General features: G+C 34.1%; 1 protein-coding gene across 1 annotated transcript in view; it reads left to right on the plus strand.

Annotated features, from left to right (window-relative positions):
- LOC136024979 (nucleolysin TIAR-like) overlaps positions 1–21,735 on the plus strand; it is a gene marked incomplete in the record, with an annotated part of 241,291 nt that overhangs the window by 61,936 nt on the left and 157,620 nt on the right. Inside the window, 1 exon segment of the mRNA XM_065700589.1 lies at positions 19,152–19,247. Coding sequence (XP_065556661.1) covers positions 19,152–19,247 — 96 coding nt within the window.

Below are 21,735 nucleotides of genomic sequence, written 5' to 3' on the forward strand. Positions count from 1 at the left end.
ATGCGATGCAGGGTTGAAGTTGGTCCGTATATAATTCGAATAGAAGCTGTCCTGGTATCCGGAGAAGGTGCCTGAACCACCTGAGGGTTCGCTTGGCAATCCGAGTTGAGCATGATACTTGTAGAGTAAAGGCAAGAACCTTCTGTTACTCACAAATTCGTCCCACCAAATCCCTTAGATTCAATTTATGTTTTCTTTTCTGACTGTCGTCTATCATGCCAACGATGGTGGGGCGCTGTCTAGGATACGTAGAACAGGACTGAGGTCACAGATGAGCTATTTTTGCGCATCCTCATGCACCTACAAATATGGTGCACTCTACAAACGGTGTTGAGTCTTCTGACAACAGATGAAGCTTTTTCAGATCAGCTAACCAATTCCGCTTCCACGGAGCCATTATTAAAAATCACTGAGCCAGGATAGACAACTTCAACATGGGCTCCACAAACCGTAATGGGGTCATGGGACATGACCGATCATGGTGGTTTAACTGCCATTATCTTTCCTTTTTCAAGTTTATTTTAGGCTGACTTTTGCAGCTTCTTCCTGCTGGACATTGAGAGCATATGTCAGCTGTTGTATGTAGTTGACAACAAATTCAACAATCAGTATTGGTCTGGATTCGATCTCTAAATTGGAGGCCGAAAGGCAAGCAACCATGTTCTTATATTATAACGTGATCTGTAACGCAGTTGCACAGCTCAGGGGTGATATCACAAACTTGTTGCGTATTAACTTTGATAGCAAATGCAGTGCTATGCTTTTCGTTTACCGTTCTCGGTTTCTTCGTACAGCTTTGCAAACAGTAGACAGTGTTTGCCTGTCAGTCCAGGGAGTGGTGCTTGAGCCATAGGGATTTACGGTCGGCAGAACCAAAGGCGGTCTTGTCCACAGTCCACGGAGGCTACAAGCTTTCTTTCGAAAATCTCTTGAATTGTCCACCAAATGCGACACTATAAAAATTTGTTGAACTTCTAAGGTATAAGTCCGGCCTGTTGGATTCTTCTCCCTTCGTCGGAAAGTCAGTTCTAGGAGTTTTTCGAGCAACTGAGGGGAGGGTAATCCTTTTGTAATTTGAGCAAGTTCTCTTGCTTCCCTTCCTCTTCCACGGAAATAAATGATATAGCAGAAATTATACATAAATGATGTAATGCGCCAAAAATATGCATAAATTTGACAAACAAGAAATTAATTTATTTTTCCTAAAGCCTCAAAGATAAAATTAGGTAAAAAATTTCTTTTCTTAGATGACATAACGGTTTTGCTTTTAAAGCGTGCATGTCGAGGGTGGTCATTGTCACAACTTGGTCATTGTCATTCTGGTAATAGAATAATACTTCCTTTTTCTTGGCACCCTGTTTTGTTGCTCTTTGCCACGGAGACTCGACTAATTTTGATTGAAATTTTGAAGCAATTTCTCTTTGACGACACGAACAAAGTGTATCACAACTTAGTGCCAGCAAATGGGCTACGAAAAAACACAAATTAAGCCACACACTTTTGAATGTTTTTTTTTTATTAGGATGAAACTTGCCATTTAAATGAAAACATAACAGATGTCTTCAATTGTTTAGGATGAATGTTCTTGAGCATATCATTCTTTATTTGGAACTATTAAATCACTGCATTCCCTTATCTGTTTGTTAAATCACCGACCTTTTATAGTTCGGCATGGATTACGGTGGATGAACAGATAGTTCAATATACATCCTTTTACAGACATATCAAATCATATTGGACATTCATTCCATTAAATATGAAACAAAAGAGCAAAACTATTTGGCTTTGAGTCAAACATGTGGTTCGACCAACTTTTTGCTTGACTATAAAGTGGTTGCGCTCCAGTGTCCTTATTACAATAAGATGAACCACTACCAAAATTTAGGCGACAAGGTCCATAAGACTGCTGATTCCCTATATTTTTGTTTCATAGAAAATAGGGTAGGAAAAAGATTCAGATTCAGACTCTGGATATATATATACATATATATATATATATATATATATATATATATATATATATATATATATATATATATATATATATATATATATATATATATATATATATATATATATATATATATATATATATATATATATATATATATATATATATATATATATATATATATATATATATATATATATATATATATATATGAATATTTATATATATATTTTCAAATGAACTTCTAGGCTCCTAGGTGTCAGATACAACCCTTATATATATATATATATATATATATATATATAATCTGTATATATATATCAGATGTAATCCTTTGTCATTGTGGAAGGCATATCGCCCAACCTTTGTTTCTTTTAATTGTTCAGGTGGAGGGACAAAAACTCCTATATATATATATATATATATATATATATATATATATATATATATATATATATATATATCTATATATATAAAAATAAGTTGTCTGTCTGTGGATGGATGGATGGATGTGTCAGGTGACGTCACCTGAAAAAACTGGATTAGGTGACGTCAAAACTGAAAAAACTAAAAAAAGGCAAAAACTACAAAAAAAACTAAAAACTAATAAAAAAAATAAAAAAGCTAAAAAACTAAAAAAACTATAAAGGTAAAAACCAATAAAAAACTAAAAAAAAAACTGAAAAAACTAAAAAAAGGCAAAAAAACTACAAAAAAAAACTAAAAACTAATAAAAAAAGTAAAAAAGCTAAAAAACTAAAAAAACTAAAAAAACTAAAAAAAGGTAAAAAACTAAAAAAAATAAAAAATAAAAAAAAACTAAAAAAAAGGAAAAAACTGAAAAATAAGCTAAAATAAAGGTAAAAAACCAATAAAAAACTAAAAAAAAAGGAAAAAACTAATAAATGACGACACTCAAAGAGAAAGCGACCAGGACAAAAGGAATGTTCGATTAGCAATCAACAAAGCACCGGGACACAGGGAGTATAAATGACGACCAGGACATAAGTAAAAAAAAAAAACTATCTATATATATAAAAATAAGTTGTCTGTGGATCTGTGGATCGTGGATCAGGTGACGTCACCTGAAAAAACTGGATCAGGTGACGTCAAAACTGAAAAAACTAAAAAAAGGCAAAAACTACAAAAAAAACTAAAAACTAATAAAAAAAATAAAAAAGCTAAAAAACTAAAAAAACTAAAAAAAGGCAAAAAACTACAAAAAAAACTAAAAACTAATAAAAAAGCTAAAAAACTAAAAAAACTAAAAAAAGGCAAAAACTACAAAAAAACTAAAAACTAATAAAAAAAAAAAAAGCTAAAAAACTAAAAAAACTAAAAAAACTAAAAAAAGGTAAAAAACTAAAAAAACTAAAAACTAAAAAAAAACTAAAAAAGGTAAAAACTAAAAGAACTAAAAAAGAAAAAATAAATGACGACACTCAAAGAGAAAGCGACCAGGACAAAAGGAATGTTCGATTAGCAATCAACAAAGCACCGGGACACAGGGAGTATAAATGACGACCAGGACACAAGTAAAAAAAAAATTAACAAAACTAAAAAGAAGGTAAAAACTACAAAAAAACTAAAAAGAAAAAAAAACTAAAAACTAATAAAAAAACTAAAAAATCTAAAAATCTAAATAAACTAAAAAAGAAAAAAAAAGGAAAAAAATAAAGGAGAAAAACAAAACTAAAAAACGAATGTATATACAGACCGGTACACCGGGATACAAATGACGACCGGGACACAGGGAATATAAATAACGACCGGGACACAGGGACACAACTACAACGGGGACACCGGGGGAAACAGGGGGATATAAATGACGACCGGGACAAAAAAACTAAAAAGAAATAAAAACTAAAAACTAATAAAAAAAACTAAAAAATCTAAAAATCTAAATAAGCTAAAAAAGAAAAAAAAAGGAAAAAAATAAAGGAGAAAAACAAAACTAAAAAACGAATGTATATACAGACCGGGACACCGGGATACAAATGATGACCGGGACCCGGGACACAGGGAATATAAATGACGACCGGGACACAGGGACACAACTACAACGGGACACCGGGGGAAACAGGGGGATGTAAATGACGACCGGGACACCGGGACAGGGAATGGTCGATTAGCAATCACCATCAACAAAGCTCAAGGGCAATCATTAGAATCATGAGGTATAGATCTGAATACAGATTGTTTTCCCATGGACCATTATATGTTGCATGTTCAAGAGTCGGTAAACCTGACAATCTATTTATATGCAAAGACAATGGGACAGCAAAGAATGTTGTATATTCGCAAGTTTTACGTAGTTAAAACCATATATATATATATATATCTATATTCACAGGTAGGACATAGGGACACAACTACAATGGCGCGTAACTATTATGGCGCGTAACGACTTACGCGCGCGGGGGGGCTTGGGGGGGGCGCGAAGCGCCCCCACCAACTTTTAATTGTTCAGGTGGAGGGACAAAAAACTCCTATATATTATATATATATATATATATATATATATATATATATATATATATATATATATATATATATATATATATATATATATATATATATATATATATATATATATATATTATATATATATATATATATATATATATATATATCCGGCTCTTCCGGACTTTCGGTTCCTCTGTGATTGATTTGGTAATCACACGTACGTCAGTACTCAAAATTCATCTGCAACAGTCGAATACTTAGTTCAGGTTTTTCTATTCTCCGCTCCTGTGAAATTTATATTCTGGAGCGTAAAGCTTTTTAAGTTATCGCAGTCAATCCTCATACTAATATAGCTTTTAACTGCTTCAAATATGAAAGCTTCTTAGGATACTCTATTGCAAGAAGATTAATAAATAAAGCTTTTGTATATTATCAGAGGATGATTGAAAAAAAATGCAATAAGAAATAGTAAAAAGAAGTTGAACATTTCATCAATAAAGGAGCCAAAGGAGGAGCTTAGTATGTATTTTGGGTAGAATTTTATTTCATATTTTCCATGTAATATGCTTTTTTTGTATGTCCCTTTTTTACCCTCAGACCCCTTCCTCCGAGTAGATCCTTGTACCTGGAATGACTTTTGTCTTCCTTGTTAATGCTACAGCAAATATACTTTAAATGATACTAAAGTCTTGGATGATCTGCAAAAGTAATGGCCTTCGTTAGACCTTAGTTCGACCTGTGCCTTTGGAGGCACCCAGGGCATTAAGAAATAGCTACCGATCATTTTCTGATTGCCTTTGCGACAATGTCTTCCCATTGAGACTGAAAGGGATGGTTTTTTGTTTTTGCAAACCAGTGTGATCGATGTTCCGATTTCTCTGTCTACATATACGACAGAGTCCTTGTGATTGCCTATGTAATGCTGCATTTGGGACTGCGGTCATCCATTCTTAGAACATGTCCCAAGTACTTCCATCGGCAGTCTTCTGTGATATATGTCATTAGAGATTAGCCTATTTTCTCGCGGGTGGTTGGGTCGACTATCTCCTGTACGAACAACTAAAGGTAAAACAATGAGGAATTATTCTAAGCTAGTGAAAAATTTTCTAAACGAATATTTCGGCTCCACATGTAATAGCCTTTATCAGCAAAGATCAATAGAAAATGAGACTTATACTGCAATACTTAACTATTAGAGCTAGAATTAAAGATTAGAACAGTCCTAGAATCATCACTTTAAAGAAATTCAACAAGGACTGAAGGAATAATAGCAAGCCTGGCAACTTGTTCAAAAAATGGGATCCTTGCCTATTAGGCAACTAACCCAAGAGGTCTCTTTGATACAGGTTCATTGATATCAACTATTGGTTTGCAATGTAATTTGATAATCATTTTTAATTAAATTTCCGTATAACGCGTTTAGTGAATATTTTTCCTAATCTTTATTTTAAGATTTAGTTTTTTTAATAGGACTCTTTTAGAAAGAGCCGAAGTATTCACTTAAAAAAAATTTCCTCTATCTTAGAATAATTCCTATTTGTTTTACCTTTTGGTGTTTGTATTATGGGAAGGCAGTGCAGTCTCTGTCGTTATTTACATCTTCTGTACGTGTTGTATGTTCAAGATTCTTCGATGGCAAGCATTTTCGAATGAAAGGATTCTTTTTTCCAGTACCTGGTTCTGATTATTCAGCTTCGTACTATAGAATTGATACAACTTTGTTGTAATCCAACGACATATAAAAATCAATAAAAACCACAAGAATTGATTCAATCGTGATTAGAACACCAGAAGACAAGGCTATCATTGAAAGGTTCGATATTAGCTGATTTTTTAAAGTTTTTTCTTGGTCTGAGGTCTAATTTCAGCGTTGTTTGATTCATTGTTTTTTTTTTTTACCAGCTTTTCGGAAAGCTATCTTACTTTTTTAATCGGAAATCGTTTTTGTTGTTGTTTTCTGGTGTTCCTTTAGTATATAAGTGAAGTTATAAAATGAAGGCCAAGTATCGTAGGAATCTTGAATTAGTTAAGAAGTTACGTATGCTCTTACTGCCATCTATCTAATTATTTTGTTTTGTCAGATGAGAGTGAACCCTTTTTCATTGTGTTATAAGTTAGCGTTTGTTTTTATTCCAATTCTTATCTGGGAAAGAGGATATTTGGTATAAAGAATTGAGAGAGCGAAAATGGAGAAGGACTGCTCAGTAACTATAAGCAACGATGACGTTATAACCTAACAACTTAAAGCGTTTTTAACTGATTCAGCAGTCGTATTTTTATGTTTAATTGCAAAAGCTACTGCAGGATACGATCGGTGTGGTGCAAGATATGACGTCGCTCACTGAGCCGGCATTTATAAAAACTAGGAAACAATTCTTCCCGATTACGAATGAAGTAACTCCAGGCAAGATCCCTGCTGCTTGCTCTTTTTTTTAGATTTGCCCCTCCTCCCATTTTCTCACTGCTATTAAAAATCTGAAAATTTTGGTATAGAATTATAATTGAAGAAATGAAAACGCAGTAAGAACCTGAGTCAGTATCTCCAAGACAGGGGAACGGAAAAAACCCCAACAAACCTCTGAAAATTTTGATTGTATGCTTGCCAGTGCGGCTACAATAATTCAAAAGCTTCAATTGATAATAGGTTAGAATTCTAGCCTACAATTTTAAAATTCACTGATTCGGTTCTAAAGATACTTAGAAGTTTGTTTTTTCCAAAATAAATTTCATCCCCCTTTCTCACTCATAGAAATAGTTGAAAAATTAAGCTTTTGATATCAAGTTGTTTTGCCGTATTTTTTACAAAAAAAAGCTGCTGTACAAATGAATGCTTGTTAATAATAACGGAAAACTTAAAAACTTTCTGTGCTCTCCTGCAAAACTGACATCTAGTAATGTAACGCCTTTTGAATGGATGCAGCCGAACCGTCAATTTTCAATTTTCAGTCTTATAACCATTATTAATATCCTAAAATTAACATAATCTGACTTCACCATTACTTAAGTCAAGTTTTTAGTACAAGAACATGATGCATCAGTTGCCTGCTAGCAGTGAAGAAGGAAAAGAGAAGCAAAAAAGACACATCAGTGCCACCCGTGCTAAAAAGTATTTTTCCTTGTTGAACTGTTCCCTGAATTGGGTTTTCGGCCATGGTGATCCCAATGGTGTACTTTTTGTTTCGATCCGACGCCATTTTAAGGGGTTTCGGGCTATTTTCCGAAATTCCTTAAGTTTCTTTTTTAACATAACATTCTACTATTAAGTCTTATTTAGATATTGGCTACCATTCCTGAATTAGCTAGAAATGGATTTTTTTTTTTGTCACTTGCCTGTTTTTTCACACACATTTTTTGGTTTTTGGTTGCTAAGGGTCGTGGTTCGTCTATTACTAGGTTGCAGCTACCACTGCAACCATGATGAGTTGAAAACAAGACTTTTTTTCACGTTTTATTTCTGCATGTACAGTGTTTCGTGTTTTTTGAGTATATTACTTAAATTTTGGATTGTTTCGCCTGCGCAAAACTTTCTGTAACTACATCATGTACTATAAATCCATTACAGTCTACAGCTGGACTTCTTTTTTTCCAAAAATGAAGAAATTTCATACATTTGAAGGATTGAAAAACAACGTGCTCTTATATTTACGTATATGTTTTGGGTTGCAACCCATTATTCTCTTTTTGATCCTTTTTTTTTTCCACTGAGATATCCAGATAGAGTAAAGTAATTTTCAGATTCAACTTTTATCCCACTTAAACTTTAGTTAATTTATTCAAGTAATCACCTGAAAATTAAGGAAACAAAAAAAGGAATAATTTATATTCTCAAAATTTCAACACACTTACACTCGAAAAAATCTATTGGATAAATTAGACGTTGAAAATTCAAATTTAGTCTATGGCTTTGATGCTTTTGAAAAGACCGGCTAAGGGTTTGTTAGACATAGCGTTTTGTTCCAGCGTTTAAGAACGCACACATGCGACTGGCTTTATCACAGAAAAAATAGGTGTTCTTGGCAAATAATTTTACAATATCTAAATTATAGACACTCAATGAAGACGATTTGCTTGGCTAATCCATCAAAAGAATATTGAGTGAGCTACTAAGCAACTCAAGAAATTTTATATTGGAAATATTTTAATGTACTGGAAAGCTTTCTTGGATTTAAAAGTCAGCTTAAAACGGTGAAAATGAGCACGAATCTAGAAAGAAATCTTTGACATCTTTGTTTAAAAGCTGGCATATAGTACGCCTATATTGAATGATAATTATGGCTGTTAACCTGAAAAACGCTCCGTCTATCCAGCCCATAACTCTGGACTCATATGGGTATGCAAGCTTGTAACATTTTGTTCCAATGTCTTAATGAAATTAATGCCAACTAATGAATAGAAATCTCGCTGGTTCTTGTGTGATATACCCACTACCGCTAAAGTTTTTCATTCATTGATGCATTATAGAACCGTTTTCTTTTTTAGTTAGTTTCTTTCATTAGCGTGAGACAAGACGAAGAGAAGTGGCAGAATAGATGGAAAATATGTAATTTGGGCTATGTATTTGCACATTAGGGGGGTTGGAGGTAAAGTAGTTGGACAGTGTGAAGGAAACAATTCCTACTACATAAGATGCAGAATAATTGTACCTAACACATTAGACATATAGATCCCACTATGATTTACCCCCTATCTAATCTGCAAATATATAGCCTAAAGCATTACATTTTTATCATACTTAGGTATATTTCATTAGGATTGAGCGTCAGAGAAATGTATTAGAAGAATATTAGATTGGTGGTATATCATACAAGTACCAATTCGCTTTCATAAAACGAACATGGATTTTTTAAAGTTCATTGGAAAATTTGTCTTTGATCATCTAAATTGATATTTAGGCAGTTAAGTTAATAGTTAAGTAGTTGTTATGTAACCAGTGATGATGGTGAAGATATATAGACCCAGTTGGAATCCACAAAGACGTTCTCTAAAAGGGATATACGAATCTGGAACATTATTAAGACATTTTGTTAATTCTTGGTGCTGATTCCCTCCTCTTAACCAATTAAACGCTTTTTGTAATGAAATAACGTGATTCATTTTGAATTTTACGACTCGAAACCTTTTGTGGACTTGTTGTTTAAATAGAGTCTCGAATATGTCTGAGAAATTAGCATGTTCAGATAAGCGATTCGATCTGATTGCGAGGAGAAAATAAACTCTACGAAAAAAAGAGATCATTTGGTTCTATTCTCGTCAGAATGATATCCTTTTGGCTCCTGCTTTCGACTTGTTTAACATCTATTTTTTGGATTTTTTTTTTTAATATAGATAACCAGTCTTGCTTTTCTTTTTATTCTAAATGTTACTATCGGGTAGTATGCACTAATATTTTTGACGCAACTAGTAGATTTTCCATTGGCCAGTAAGTATTTGCGATGGAGTAATAGATAGGAGCAATAAAGTTTTCTCAATGAATATGTGATAGGATTTTTTTTGTTTGTAGTACTGGTGTAATCACCAGTGTCACTTGTGTTATAGAGCCCTTGTGCAAGGAGGAAAAGGAGATTTGAGTTCATTCCTCCCTTCAAAATCTCAAGGCTTTAAAATAGTTTCCCTAATTTCTTATACGTTTTGGTGTTCTTGCGTTTTTTAACCACCATCCTCTCTTAGAAATAGATTGGTTGTTTCCAATAATAGATTTCTGCATTCATGCCTGTGGGTCATAAACATTGAATATAAACGAAGTAATGTTTGCTGTTACAGTAATTTGGTCTTGAATTTAAATTTAGAAAATTCAATCGAAATTCTAGTATGTCTTTAGTATAGTATTTAGATACTTTTGATCCATTTTGGTGCATAGTTCATACAATTAAATCTAGTGGTTTTTAAGATAGATATCTTTTAAGATAAGCAAGATAGTTTTAAGATAAGATAGATGTTACTGTAAAAATTGCTGGTGTTTCACGATTATGGTCAGTAATTCCTAAAATTTTTTGATCTGCGTCTTTTTCGTTCTTCAGATATATTTCTATTCCAAAATTCAATGACTTGCGCAAATCTTAATTAAGGGGAGGGGTATGCCAAATGTAATAGCTTTTTTGGATCCACGTGGCAAATTAAAAAGACCAACAGTTAAACCTACAGTTCTCCATTATATTTTCAAAACAAGTCTTGAAAAAGGGAAAAAAAACTTCATTTGCTCTTTTAAGACTAGTCTCAGCTTATCTTGAGCTAGCTTTCTGATGAAGCATTTTCTTCTTTGTTAGGAAGTTACGACTCTATGGAATTTCTAACAAAACAAGAGCTATATATCTTTTGACTTTTTCTGAAAGTAGTTGTTTCTGAATTACTCTTCTGGGTGTCGTTTTAGAGAACAACTGCTCTTAGTTCTTATGAGATATGTTGGAAAGTCTCTCCTCCAAAATTTTTGAAAACTTTGCTCCGTTGTTTGTCTCTTTTTTTCTATTTTCAGAACTGTTTTAACTTGGGCTTGGAATTAAAAGTCTCCATTTGGCTGAGTTGTTGTTTTCCGCACTGTGGAACTGATAGATTTTCGTCAATTTCTGACTTATGACTCGAGGGTTTGGTAATTCTGTAACATGTTTTTTTTTTTTTTTTGGGGGGGGGGGGGGTAAAACAAGCTGCTGACTGCACAGAGAAAAATAGAAAAAAGGGGGAGGAGGGTCCATCTGTTTTAAGCTTCTCGTAGGTCAAACATGGTCACTGTTGCTCTAGTTTCATCTCTCTCTCTCTCTCTCTCTCTCTCTCTCTCTCTCTCTCTCTCTCTCTCTCTCTCTCTCTCTCTCTCTCTCTCTCTCTCTCTCTCTCTCTCTCTCTCTCTCTTTCTCTCTCTTTTCCATCTCTCTCTCTCTTCCATCTCTCTTAAACCTAAATCTTAGCCATACTCAATTTTTGAATTTTTTGTTGTTGCTCGTTTATTTAAAAGGAACCTGTCCGTAAACCAGATGTTATCCTTATCTATGAAAGACGGTAGTCCTTGCACTAGGTAAATATTTTTACGAAGCCTGTTAATTCGAATCACGAACGTGACTAAAAAAAAAAAAAAAAAACTCTAAAAAAAGTTTAAAAAAAAGTCTAACCAATATATAACTTATTATTTTACCCCTGTTTTTTATTTTTTTAAATATAACCAATATGTAACTTATTTTTTTAAACGATAATCTTCGAAGGTTCATTATAAAAATGTATTCACGTGTGTTTGAAGGGAGTGGGGTCCAAAATATTTTCGGAAAAAATACCGTTTTAGTGAAAACCTAGTTTATCACTCATACACACCCTTTCTTAAAATTCTAATTAAACTTTGCGTCTGTCCAGCCTGTTAGCATGTAAAATAGGATTAATTATTTTTTGCCTCCCAAAATTTTTTTCAGGTTTAATTGTTGGATCAATGCTGAGGGTTAAAATTTTGGTTCAGCATAACTTTCAGAGTTAAAAAGAATTGAGCTTAAATGAGATTGAAAATGGGTCCTAACCTGGACGTACTATTAAGCGACCCGCTAACACCAAACGCCGGTGCAAAATACGGTTGAATTAATAATATACTGCAAATTTTTTGTCTGAAAGACTTAATATCTGTCATACTTTTCATAATATGAGGACCCTTAAACAATGTCTCTTGATGTTTAGGGCCTAAAACTTTGTTTTTGAGCACATGAGAGACACTCCTATCTGGGCAAACTTTGCACTATCCTTTTTAGAGAGTCAGAAATGAAATTAGTACCCTGGAAATTGCACTTGGGAACTTCTCCGAGGTAAACTTATTTCCAGTATTTGAAAGCGGTTTCCTCACCTATTTTGGTGCTTGTTGGCCTTTGCCGACTAGAATCTTAAAGTCCAATTATGTTAAATAAAGTTGCATAAAGACAAACATAAGCATTTAGAACGCAAATACACCCTTCCCACTTCGACTTTCTGCCATGTTGGACGGTTTCATCCTGTTACATGACAAGAATAATTTTAGTAAATTACCTCCGACGATAATTGTGTAAGATAATGAGGAAGCTTGTAGGTTGTCAGCGCCACCTTTTATAATTTGAAATTAAAAACATTTTATTCCTGCTACGAGATTTTTTTCTTCATGCATCGGTTGCCTTTATGTGCTAACTGAGACCAACCCTCGCTCTATTATTATGACTGGTTCTACCAGGAATAGTAAAAAATTCAGAAGGCGAGACGGTACCGTATTTAATTTTAAAGAAGAGTGGCAAAGCTAAAAAGTTCGTTTTAGGCTTTTCGATTGTTACTAACAGATGTTTGTATAAGTATGTTTATGATGTTGTTATTCTCTATGCAAATTAAAAAAACAAAAAACAAAGAAAAAACACTTGAATCTTAAAAGCGTTAAATTCCAACTATTATTTGCATTTGAAAAATAGTGAGATTGAACACGTTTAAAAAAACGATATTTTAAATCATTTTGAGAGCAAATTAAGGAACACCGTATAGGACCCACCCATTGGGTGCATTCTATTAACGAGAGTGTGACACATAATATAATTATGACAAAAGTCTCGCATAACGCCTTTTGAATTTCTGTTGCCGAACTATAGATAATTTACTTAGCTAATAGTCAACAAAAATGTTATATTTAGGGGTTTTTGCGTAGAATGCATTTTTTCAAAAAATCTTGCCTCATTACATTATGTGTACAGAAGACGTGTCAACCGTTGAGTGGCGGGGAGGTGATTTGATGATTTTCATCTCTAGGACAGGGTTTGCTAACACGAAAAAATGCATCTCCAGGCCAAAAAGGAGGTAGGGGAGCGATATCTCTTGGTCTCTGACTGTAAAGAAGATTTCAAAGGGGGAATGACATTTCATTCTCTTACGTGTTTATTGCTTGACTTTTTTGCTAATGTCGTTTTCATTCCATCATATATTTTTTACAATGTAAAAGGCCGCACACGAATACAAGAAAAATCCTTCGAAGGGAAACATTAACATACTAACAGGGTCAATAGTTTATTCCTTAAAAACATAAAATTTCAGCAGCGGTTTATGAGATGCTCCAGAAACTGAAAAGTGTACCTATTGTAACATGGCTCTCTTCAAACAAAGATTTACTCTATTTGTATTGTCTTCCTTTTTCTTTTGAATGAGTTCAATTACGCTCAAGCAATGTTTCACCTGTTCGTAACATTTTTTTTCCACAAGGGAAAATTTTCTCGAGAAATTAAGGTCCTGACTATTTTCGTGTAATGGTTTCTAAGTATGACTGCCGTGGTCATCCTAACCCGTTACCCCCCTTCCATGTTGATTTTTGATCCCCTCATATTTTTTGAGTATGTACATTTATCCATTTGCAATAATTTATGTATTCTGGGGCGTGTTCAAGTGGCTTTTATCGATATTCTAAGTGTTTTACTCGGCGACAAAAGATTTTAAGTCCAATTATCTGTATTGGGAATCGCGAGAAGTTTGGATGAAGGAAGGGTGAAGATAATTTATATGTAAAGGGTGACACAACTATTTTTTGAAAATACATAGTGACTTGAAATCCCGCCAAGTAATCTCTAGCTTGCAAAAAGTCTGGTCACTCGATGTTTCCCGCTGGTAGAACTGGGCAATATTTGAATAAGTCAATACATAATACTACTACTGTGGACGACTCATCGTAGAACATCGCAGCCTTGGCCAAAACATCTGCAGACGCTTCTCTTCCACTCCTCTTTGTTAAGAGGTTCATCCTTCACTCCCTCTCATGAATTTCCTACTTCATTAGATCATTTTTTAAGAACTCTTCCAATTCCATTCGGGGACATCCTTCTTTTCGTTTAGCCCCAGCCGAAATGCATTAAGATGGGATTTTGGCAACCTGCCATCTTTAATGCTTAAATTTGACGTGACCATCTTGACCTTTCTTTCATGATAAACCTAGAAGGTCGAACCACACTTTCTGTGCAGCTTATTGTTAGATATGTTTTAATTCACATGAGTACCTTAAGCTATTCTTAAACAATTCCACTAAAAAGATTTAACATGTATTCTTCAGTCTTGAAGTGCTCGTGTTTCAGCACCAATTGTAGCTGTCATTAACGCAGCTTCGTTTATTCTAAGCTTAGTTCTAAGGCATATCTTCTTATTTTTCCCACTTTTTTTGTCTGCAAAGACCCTGTGCCTTTAATTTTATGTATTTTTCTACTGTACTATCCATCCTTACTAATAACGCTATCTTGGTAAGCGAAGCCATTGAATTGAACCTTTGTCACCTTATCTATATGTTAACCTCCAAAAAACTTCCATGAATAATGACATTTTAAGAAAAATCTAGGATATTCAAGTCATCAACGTAATTTAAATCTAGAAGAGTTTTATCTTCTCAGTTATTATCATGTTCTTCTGTAACCTTTGTAGCGTTCCTTGAGATGAAGTCCATAAAAATGATTCATATTGATATTATCTAATCCAATCTAGGATACCTGACACCAAAAGGCTATTTCTCTCTTTGAGTATTGTTACGAGTTAATTCCTTATGTAATTTCTTGTTCCAAATTAATTCATACACGAATGATATATTTTCTCATACTGAAAATAGATATTGGCTCATTGTGACGTGGGAGGACTGCTGTTTTTCTTCCTACATTGTTAATTTCAATTTATCACGAGAAAGTGGTAAGAGCCTTTGCTCTTGGTCTTTAAGAGAGGCAAGGACCCCAGAACGGATTGTGTGAATATGACATTGCATTTTGGAAAGCTCTTGCCTTGGGTCAAAAGGATAGTTATTCACCTATCGTTGATCCGGATCTTATAGTATATGAGTGAAAGATGTTTTATAGTCTGTGTAAGAGAGGACAATTTAAAGTTCTAGACCGTTTTCTTGCTTTCGAATGGAAAGCTTCTTTAAGGCAGGGGAGAAGATAGGCTTTCGTTTCTGATTGAATCTATATTAAAGTCCATAAAAGATTTTGGACTGTTTCCTTGCCCCATCACCAAATTATCTTGTTATAATTCGAGAGTATAAACATCATTTTCCTGGAGTTTAGTTGATGCTGAAATACAACTTTCATGTGTTTCTTCCGAGAAGTAAGTAGTTATTTGTTGTTGTTGTTTTTTTTATACTTAAAATGAATGAATTATATTGTCCTGTGGTGGCGCAGTGGATTTGACCTTAGCTTGGAAATACGGGACCCAGAGATCCAATCACGCTGCAGGAATGCACTGCAGGGCTGACGCAGGGACCATAGTAGTCAAGAAGCGTCGTTAATTCTTAAATAATAATAATAATAATAATGAATTATATTTACACATATGTTCGACCCTAAACGAGAGGGGTGGGTAGGGTGGAACATAAGTAAGTCCAGTTTTCATGACGATAGGGGATCCGTCAGACCACTCTTAGTGAGATACTCCATCCCCATACGACTGTGGCTTGTTTTCCAGAACTTACATATGATTTCCCTTAGTTTATTTAACATAATAAGACAGCTTTTATCGGCCAAATAGTTAAGTTCGTCAAATGTGTCATCAATTTTGATCATGTCGTAATCATTTCTTTAGTTTTTAGGAATGAAAAATAGATTGTTTCACGGGCAAGATTTCTAGAATAGCGAAGGAAAAAGATATACAAATTTCCAATAATCCAAGCTGATCTCCATAATTAGGGTCCTAATCAAAATATCAAAAGGGAAATTAAAATTCTCAGTTTTTGTTTTGATTTCCCATGTTCGGTCTGCCTGATCTTCTCCGCTAATGGCTTACGGTTTACTGAAAATTAATTTGTGATGGAACAATAATTTTTTAAATATGATAAACCTAGATGTCTATTGAGGCATAAATTCTAGGAAACTTTCCCCCCATCTCTGACAAATTGGGTAAATACAGAGAAAGAAGAATACCTTCATTGCATTCATTCCGTTGTATTAGCCTTTCTTTGTTGTTATATGTAAAAAAGTCTTCTTTAGTTCGTATATTTTTCACTGAATGTAAAATGAAGGTCATCTAGAGTCTTAAAAATTCCTTACGAGAAAAAAAAGAAAAGAAACATTCTGAGACTTCACCAATTGACACTATAGGTTAAATATGCAGGGTTTTACAACAAGGCTTTATCATCTGTTAAATAAGAACGATGTTTCTTCAACTGAATTAATTGCAACATCTGAAACAGTTAATAGGTTAGGAAGGACAGTCAGATTGGGTAAAAAAAAAAAAATGTATTTGAATTTTTTTTTGCCAAATTTTAATTTACGGCCAACCCTTATAAACTTAGCACGAGCGATGATAACTTTTTTTTGAATATTTTATATATAAAATAAAACGTGGAGGATATTTTCTTTGTCTTTATTGGAAACTAAAAGAACCATAAATTGATTGTGGTAATCCAAAAGGTGTTATGTAGCCCTTTTCAAACGGGAGTTTGCATGTGGTCCGCTCTTTTAAGCCAGATACACTGGATCGGCAGATCCAATGGCGTTCTTCTACTATAGGCTTGTTCCTTTTCTCACCTGTTAAACTATTCAACATTGGAGTTTTTCATATCAACATTAGTGTTATCATAGCTTTATCATAGCTCCGAGACCTGAACAAAACCTCAACTGTATGAACAATTTACTGATTGTTACCAGTAGTCGAACATTCCAGATCACGTCTTGCGTTTTTTTTTTGCTCTAAATTGTACGTCGTATAGCATAGTGCCTTCTGAATTGCTGGAGTCGAGATCTAATTTCAACCAAGCCCTGCCATCTTTTAACCGAATAACCTTTCTGAGATGCCTTGAAATGCTTTTTGTATATGAAAAACAAGTTTTATCTATGAATTCCTTGTTTTGTTCTATTGGATGCATCTTATATTTCCAGATCCATTGGCTAATATCTCGGGAATAAGAGTTTTCATATAGAAGTTTGATCTATAGATGTTTCAAGTTTATTTCGCTAAAACTTTGATATCCTTGGAAATTTCATCTGTCCTAGGGTTTAACTACCGAGGCCCTATCAAGGAGCTTCTAGATTTAAATTGAACTTCTACTCTAAATTTCCGAGCTTGTAATTGCTCCTCGCTGTAGACATGGGCTCAACCCAGTGTTTTGGGAATCGGTTGCTGTGTAAGCCTGACTTGGCTTTTTGATGAAACTTGTGGGTTTGTACTCCTTATTATCATAAATTATTTTTGTGGTGAAAATCCATTGCTCGTAACTGTTTAAATGCTGGTCTATGGCGTTAGTTGATCTAGGGTTTCTTCTCCATTTTTTGATGAAAGCCTTTTTTTCTTTTTTGTATTCAAATGTTGGGGTAGATTTCACGCAATACGAGTCTAAATATTGGGTGGAAATCATATCTACGTACACAGGGAGTTGAGGATCCCCTGGAAAAATTGAAAGATAATGGGTTTTAAAATCACTTTGTCGTGCTTTGACACTCCCTCCCCGCTGGAGAAACTTATGACCCTCCACTCACTAAGGGTTGAACATGTGTGACTACTTTTGAAAGGAAAATATCTTAATTTGAAATTGGGGCAAATTAGCCATGTTCATCCCTTTCTAAGGGTTGCTTACGCTTTCAGTACATTTCGGAATACGATAGGCACTGAACATATTTGTACTCCCACGGTTTCTTAGAAAGCTGGTGTTGATTCTCATAGATACATCCTAATACCTTAATTAAAACAAATATTACAATACCCATTTATTTCACTGTATGTTAAGCAGAATGTTGTAACTTCAAAATGTGTTACATGAAAGAACGTAAATAATACTTGATGCAGTGTTGCTGCAATCGACCAAATCCACATATACTGCAACAATTTATGTGACTTAATTTGAAAAGAAAACCCTTCAATTGGCATGCTTAAACGAAGAAGGGACCCATTCCGCATAAAAAAGTTGAAGAGGTAGACAAAAGTAGATCGACGAAACATGTGTCAAAAGTAAAAAGAAACAACTGTGCTTAAAAAGCTGTGACCTGGCGTTGTTGCGTGGAAACGCTGTGTTGCGTGGAAACGCAACATTTTTACTTGTTACTTTGATATCCCTGCTAATTTTATTTTCTAAGTCTATCCTCTGTCAGAAAAAAAAATCAACAAAGGAATGGCCATTGAATCAGCACCAAGGCCCCTGAAATTTCTTATGAAGTTGAGGGAATGTCTGTTAGGCATCCGTTTGACATTCCATTCCTTAAAGACAGAGTGAAAAATATTACTCTAAAAATATCTCGCTATAATTTTTTTTGCAGGTTGGTTTTTATGATGACACAAAAATAATAATACCAATAATAGCCTTTGCTGATTTTAAAAGACATCTATTAAGTGTTATTCGATTAACTCTTTCACCCGTTAGGTCTAGTTCAATGGACGTTAGCAGTTTTTACTTCCTCAACAAGGCCTCCGTTATTATGTATAACACCTCTTGTTTGAAGGGTAGTTGAAGATAAGGATTATTATCTGTTAAAAAAAAAAAAAAAAAAAAAAAAAAAAAAAGCCAGCTCTCATGAAAAGAGTTAGCTATTTCGAGTAAAAATTTATAGAAGAGTACAAATTTATGACTGAGAGAATTAAGAGTAAAGAAACACTATTTTGAAAATCAGGAGGCAAACCCGGTCTTTTAGTTTGGTCCAAGTCCAATCATGAGCCATCTATTAAAAACCTGGATTGCATGTTTAAACAGATAAGGTTTATTTTTAACATTGTTGTACTCAAAGGTATTAACTTGCTTTTTTGGGGCAGGTCTATTTGTATTGTTATTTGCAGTAGCTATTTAACATACGTGAATCTATTCTTTTTTTTTTAGCCTGGAAATGACCCATACTGTTTTGTGGAGTTCGGAGATCATCAATCCGCGTCTGCAGCTTTGGCTGCTATGAACAAACGAAACTGTCTAGGCAAGGTAAGGCAATTTCCACAGTCTTTGTTCTCCCAAATTACTTGCGTATATGGCTGTTCATATATAGTTGTATATGGTATACTAGCTAATATTTAGATCACATATGCTAACTCAAAGGGCCTGTCTCGTGGGTCTTGGTATCCTCCCTCTGTTCATTCGGGTCTTTGGCCTTCGCAAATATAGCCCCACTTTATCTTGCCCCACTCGCTTCGCTCGCTATGGTCGACAGCTCGGATTGTTTTCATCTTGTCTTCAGATTTCTTGTTTAGGAAAATATTTTTTTAGCGTCTTTTTTACTCACCATTCTCTTTGGATATTTATTGAAAAAAAAAAATGCTCTTCTATCCCAGTAAAAGAACAGTTAAGATGGTTAAGCCGTGTTTTACAGATGAAGAATGATAGTTGCCGAAAATCATATTTTTCGGCAATCCAAGTGGGGCCAAACGAAAGAGACACCCTGAAAGCAGGACGCCCTAGGAAAAAGTCATACGAAAAGATTAAAAGGAATTAGAACTTCATGACTGTAGAGTGGAGCTCTAAACAAAAGGACGTAGAGGAGGACTTTGCGCAGCTTTGTTGGCCTATGTTTGTTTGTGCAGCTATATATATATATATATATATATATATATATATATATATATATATATATATATATATATATATATATATATATATATATATATATATATATATATATATATATATATATATATATATATATATATATTCTCTGATCCGTTAAATCTGACGGTGTGATTTCATTAAGATTCTATGACTTTCAGTGGGTGTTTCCCCCTTTTTTTCGAAAATAAGGCAAATTTTCTCAGGCTCAAAAGTTTTGATGGGTAGTGAACTTGATGAAATTATATATCTAAAATGAGCATAAAATCCGGTTCTTTTGATGTATCTATTGATATCAAAATTCGTTTTTTAGAGTTTCGGTTACTATTGAGCCGGATCGCTCCTTACTTACAGTTCGTTACCATGAACTATTCGACTAAAAAGTTGACTGGAAACGCTGACTAAATCCAAGAAAAAAAAAGATAGTTCGGATATTCACCAGTGAATTTCGGCATTCATGAATTTTGACATTCACGGTAACATGTACATATATAAATTACAAAGAATTACCCTGTATTTTCTACTTAGATCTAAGAGTGTTGTCATTTATATTTTGAGGGTTGAAAATATTTAGTAGTGTTTTAGGAAACCATTTGATATCAAAAGAAAATTAGATTGAAAGAACGATTTTCTCTTGTCTTGAGTTGTCTTTTCATTCCTATTGTCGGAACTTGAAAATCAACTTGTATAAGCTGAAGTTCTCCCGATCTTGTTGCTCTGTAAAAAGAAAAATAATCTCCGTTCCTACGATGCGGTGATTGACACAGTGAAACAAAACCAGGGAAATATAATAGGAAGTGTTCAGCAAGCCGTAAAAGGAGATAGAAGTGTAAAACATTTCAAACGACAGACATATGTCTACTAGGTTTTGAATCTTTCTTTTTTGGCGTTTTTTTTTCGGGAGGGGGAGGAGGTTCTTATCTTTGTTTTGTCTAGAATCGTGAAAAAAACTGAAATGATGGCTACTTCTGCTACATTGGTCACTTGCGTCAATTTGTTCATTACTGCATTCAAATAAATTGTTGCAAATAGTTTATCGATATGTTTGATAAGCATGTGTCTGGGCAGTGGAGGGATAGATTTTTTTCTCCTCTAAATTGGAAATTATAAAATTCACTTTTCTTTGAAAAAATGCTACCTCAACATTAAAACTCTAGCTTTATTTACTTTTTTTTATGCTATATTAATATTATATGGACATTGTAATTATTTGGATAATCTAGAGGTCTTCTTCTGGCTCAGAATATGTTTGGAAGATTCGTCTGCAGGAATCCTCTTACCCATTTAAGTTGCACTTTGGACATTCAAGACCGTAAACGCACTTTGTTAAGCTTTCAGTCCACCTCCTTTGAAAAATCTCTTCACACTCCTTAGTCGTATCAGTGCTTATCAATGTTTGAGATAGTCTCCTTCAAAGCTGTTAGCTATAGTCTCCCTCAAGGACACTTAAGGTCCTAAAGGCACTTTTTAGGCTTTCAGTCCACCTGCCTTGAAATTCCCTTGTTTGAGATAGTTTCCTTCGAAGGTGTGAGCTTTTGTCTCCTTTACAGACATATTGAGCTTAAAACTTACTTTTTGGGGTTTTCAGTTCACCTCCCTTCAAAAATCACTTCACAACCCTTCATATCACAACGCAGTCATATCCTTCAAAGCTGTTAGCTATAGTATCTCTCCAGGACACTCAAGGTCCAAAAGGCATTTTTTGGGCTTTCAGTCCACCTGCCTTTAAAATTCCCTTCACATCCCGTAGTTATAGCAATACATATCAGTGTTCGAGATAGTTTCCTTCGAAGATCTGAGCTTTTGTCTCCTTCACAGACATATTAGTCCTAAAACGCACTTTTTGGGGCTATCAGCTCACCCCTCTTCA

Source organism: Artemia franciscana, chromosome 3 (assembly GCF_032884065.1).
Source record: "Artemia franciscana chromosome 3, ASM3288406v1, whole genome shotgun sequence".
In the NCBI taxonomy this organism is placed as follows: Eukaryota; Metazoa; Arthropoda; class Branchiopoda; order Anostraca; family Artemiidae; genus Artemia; species Artemia franciscana.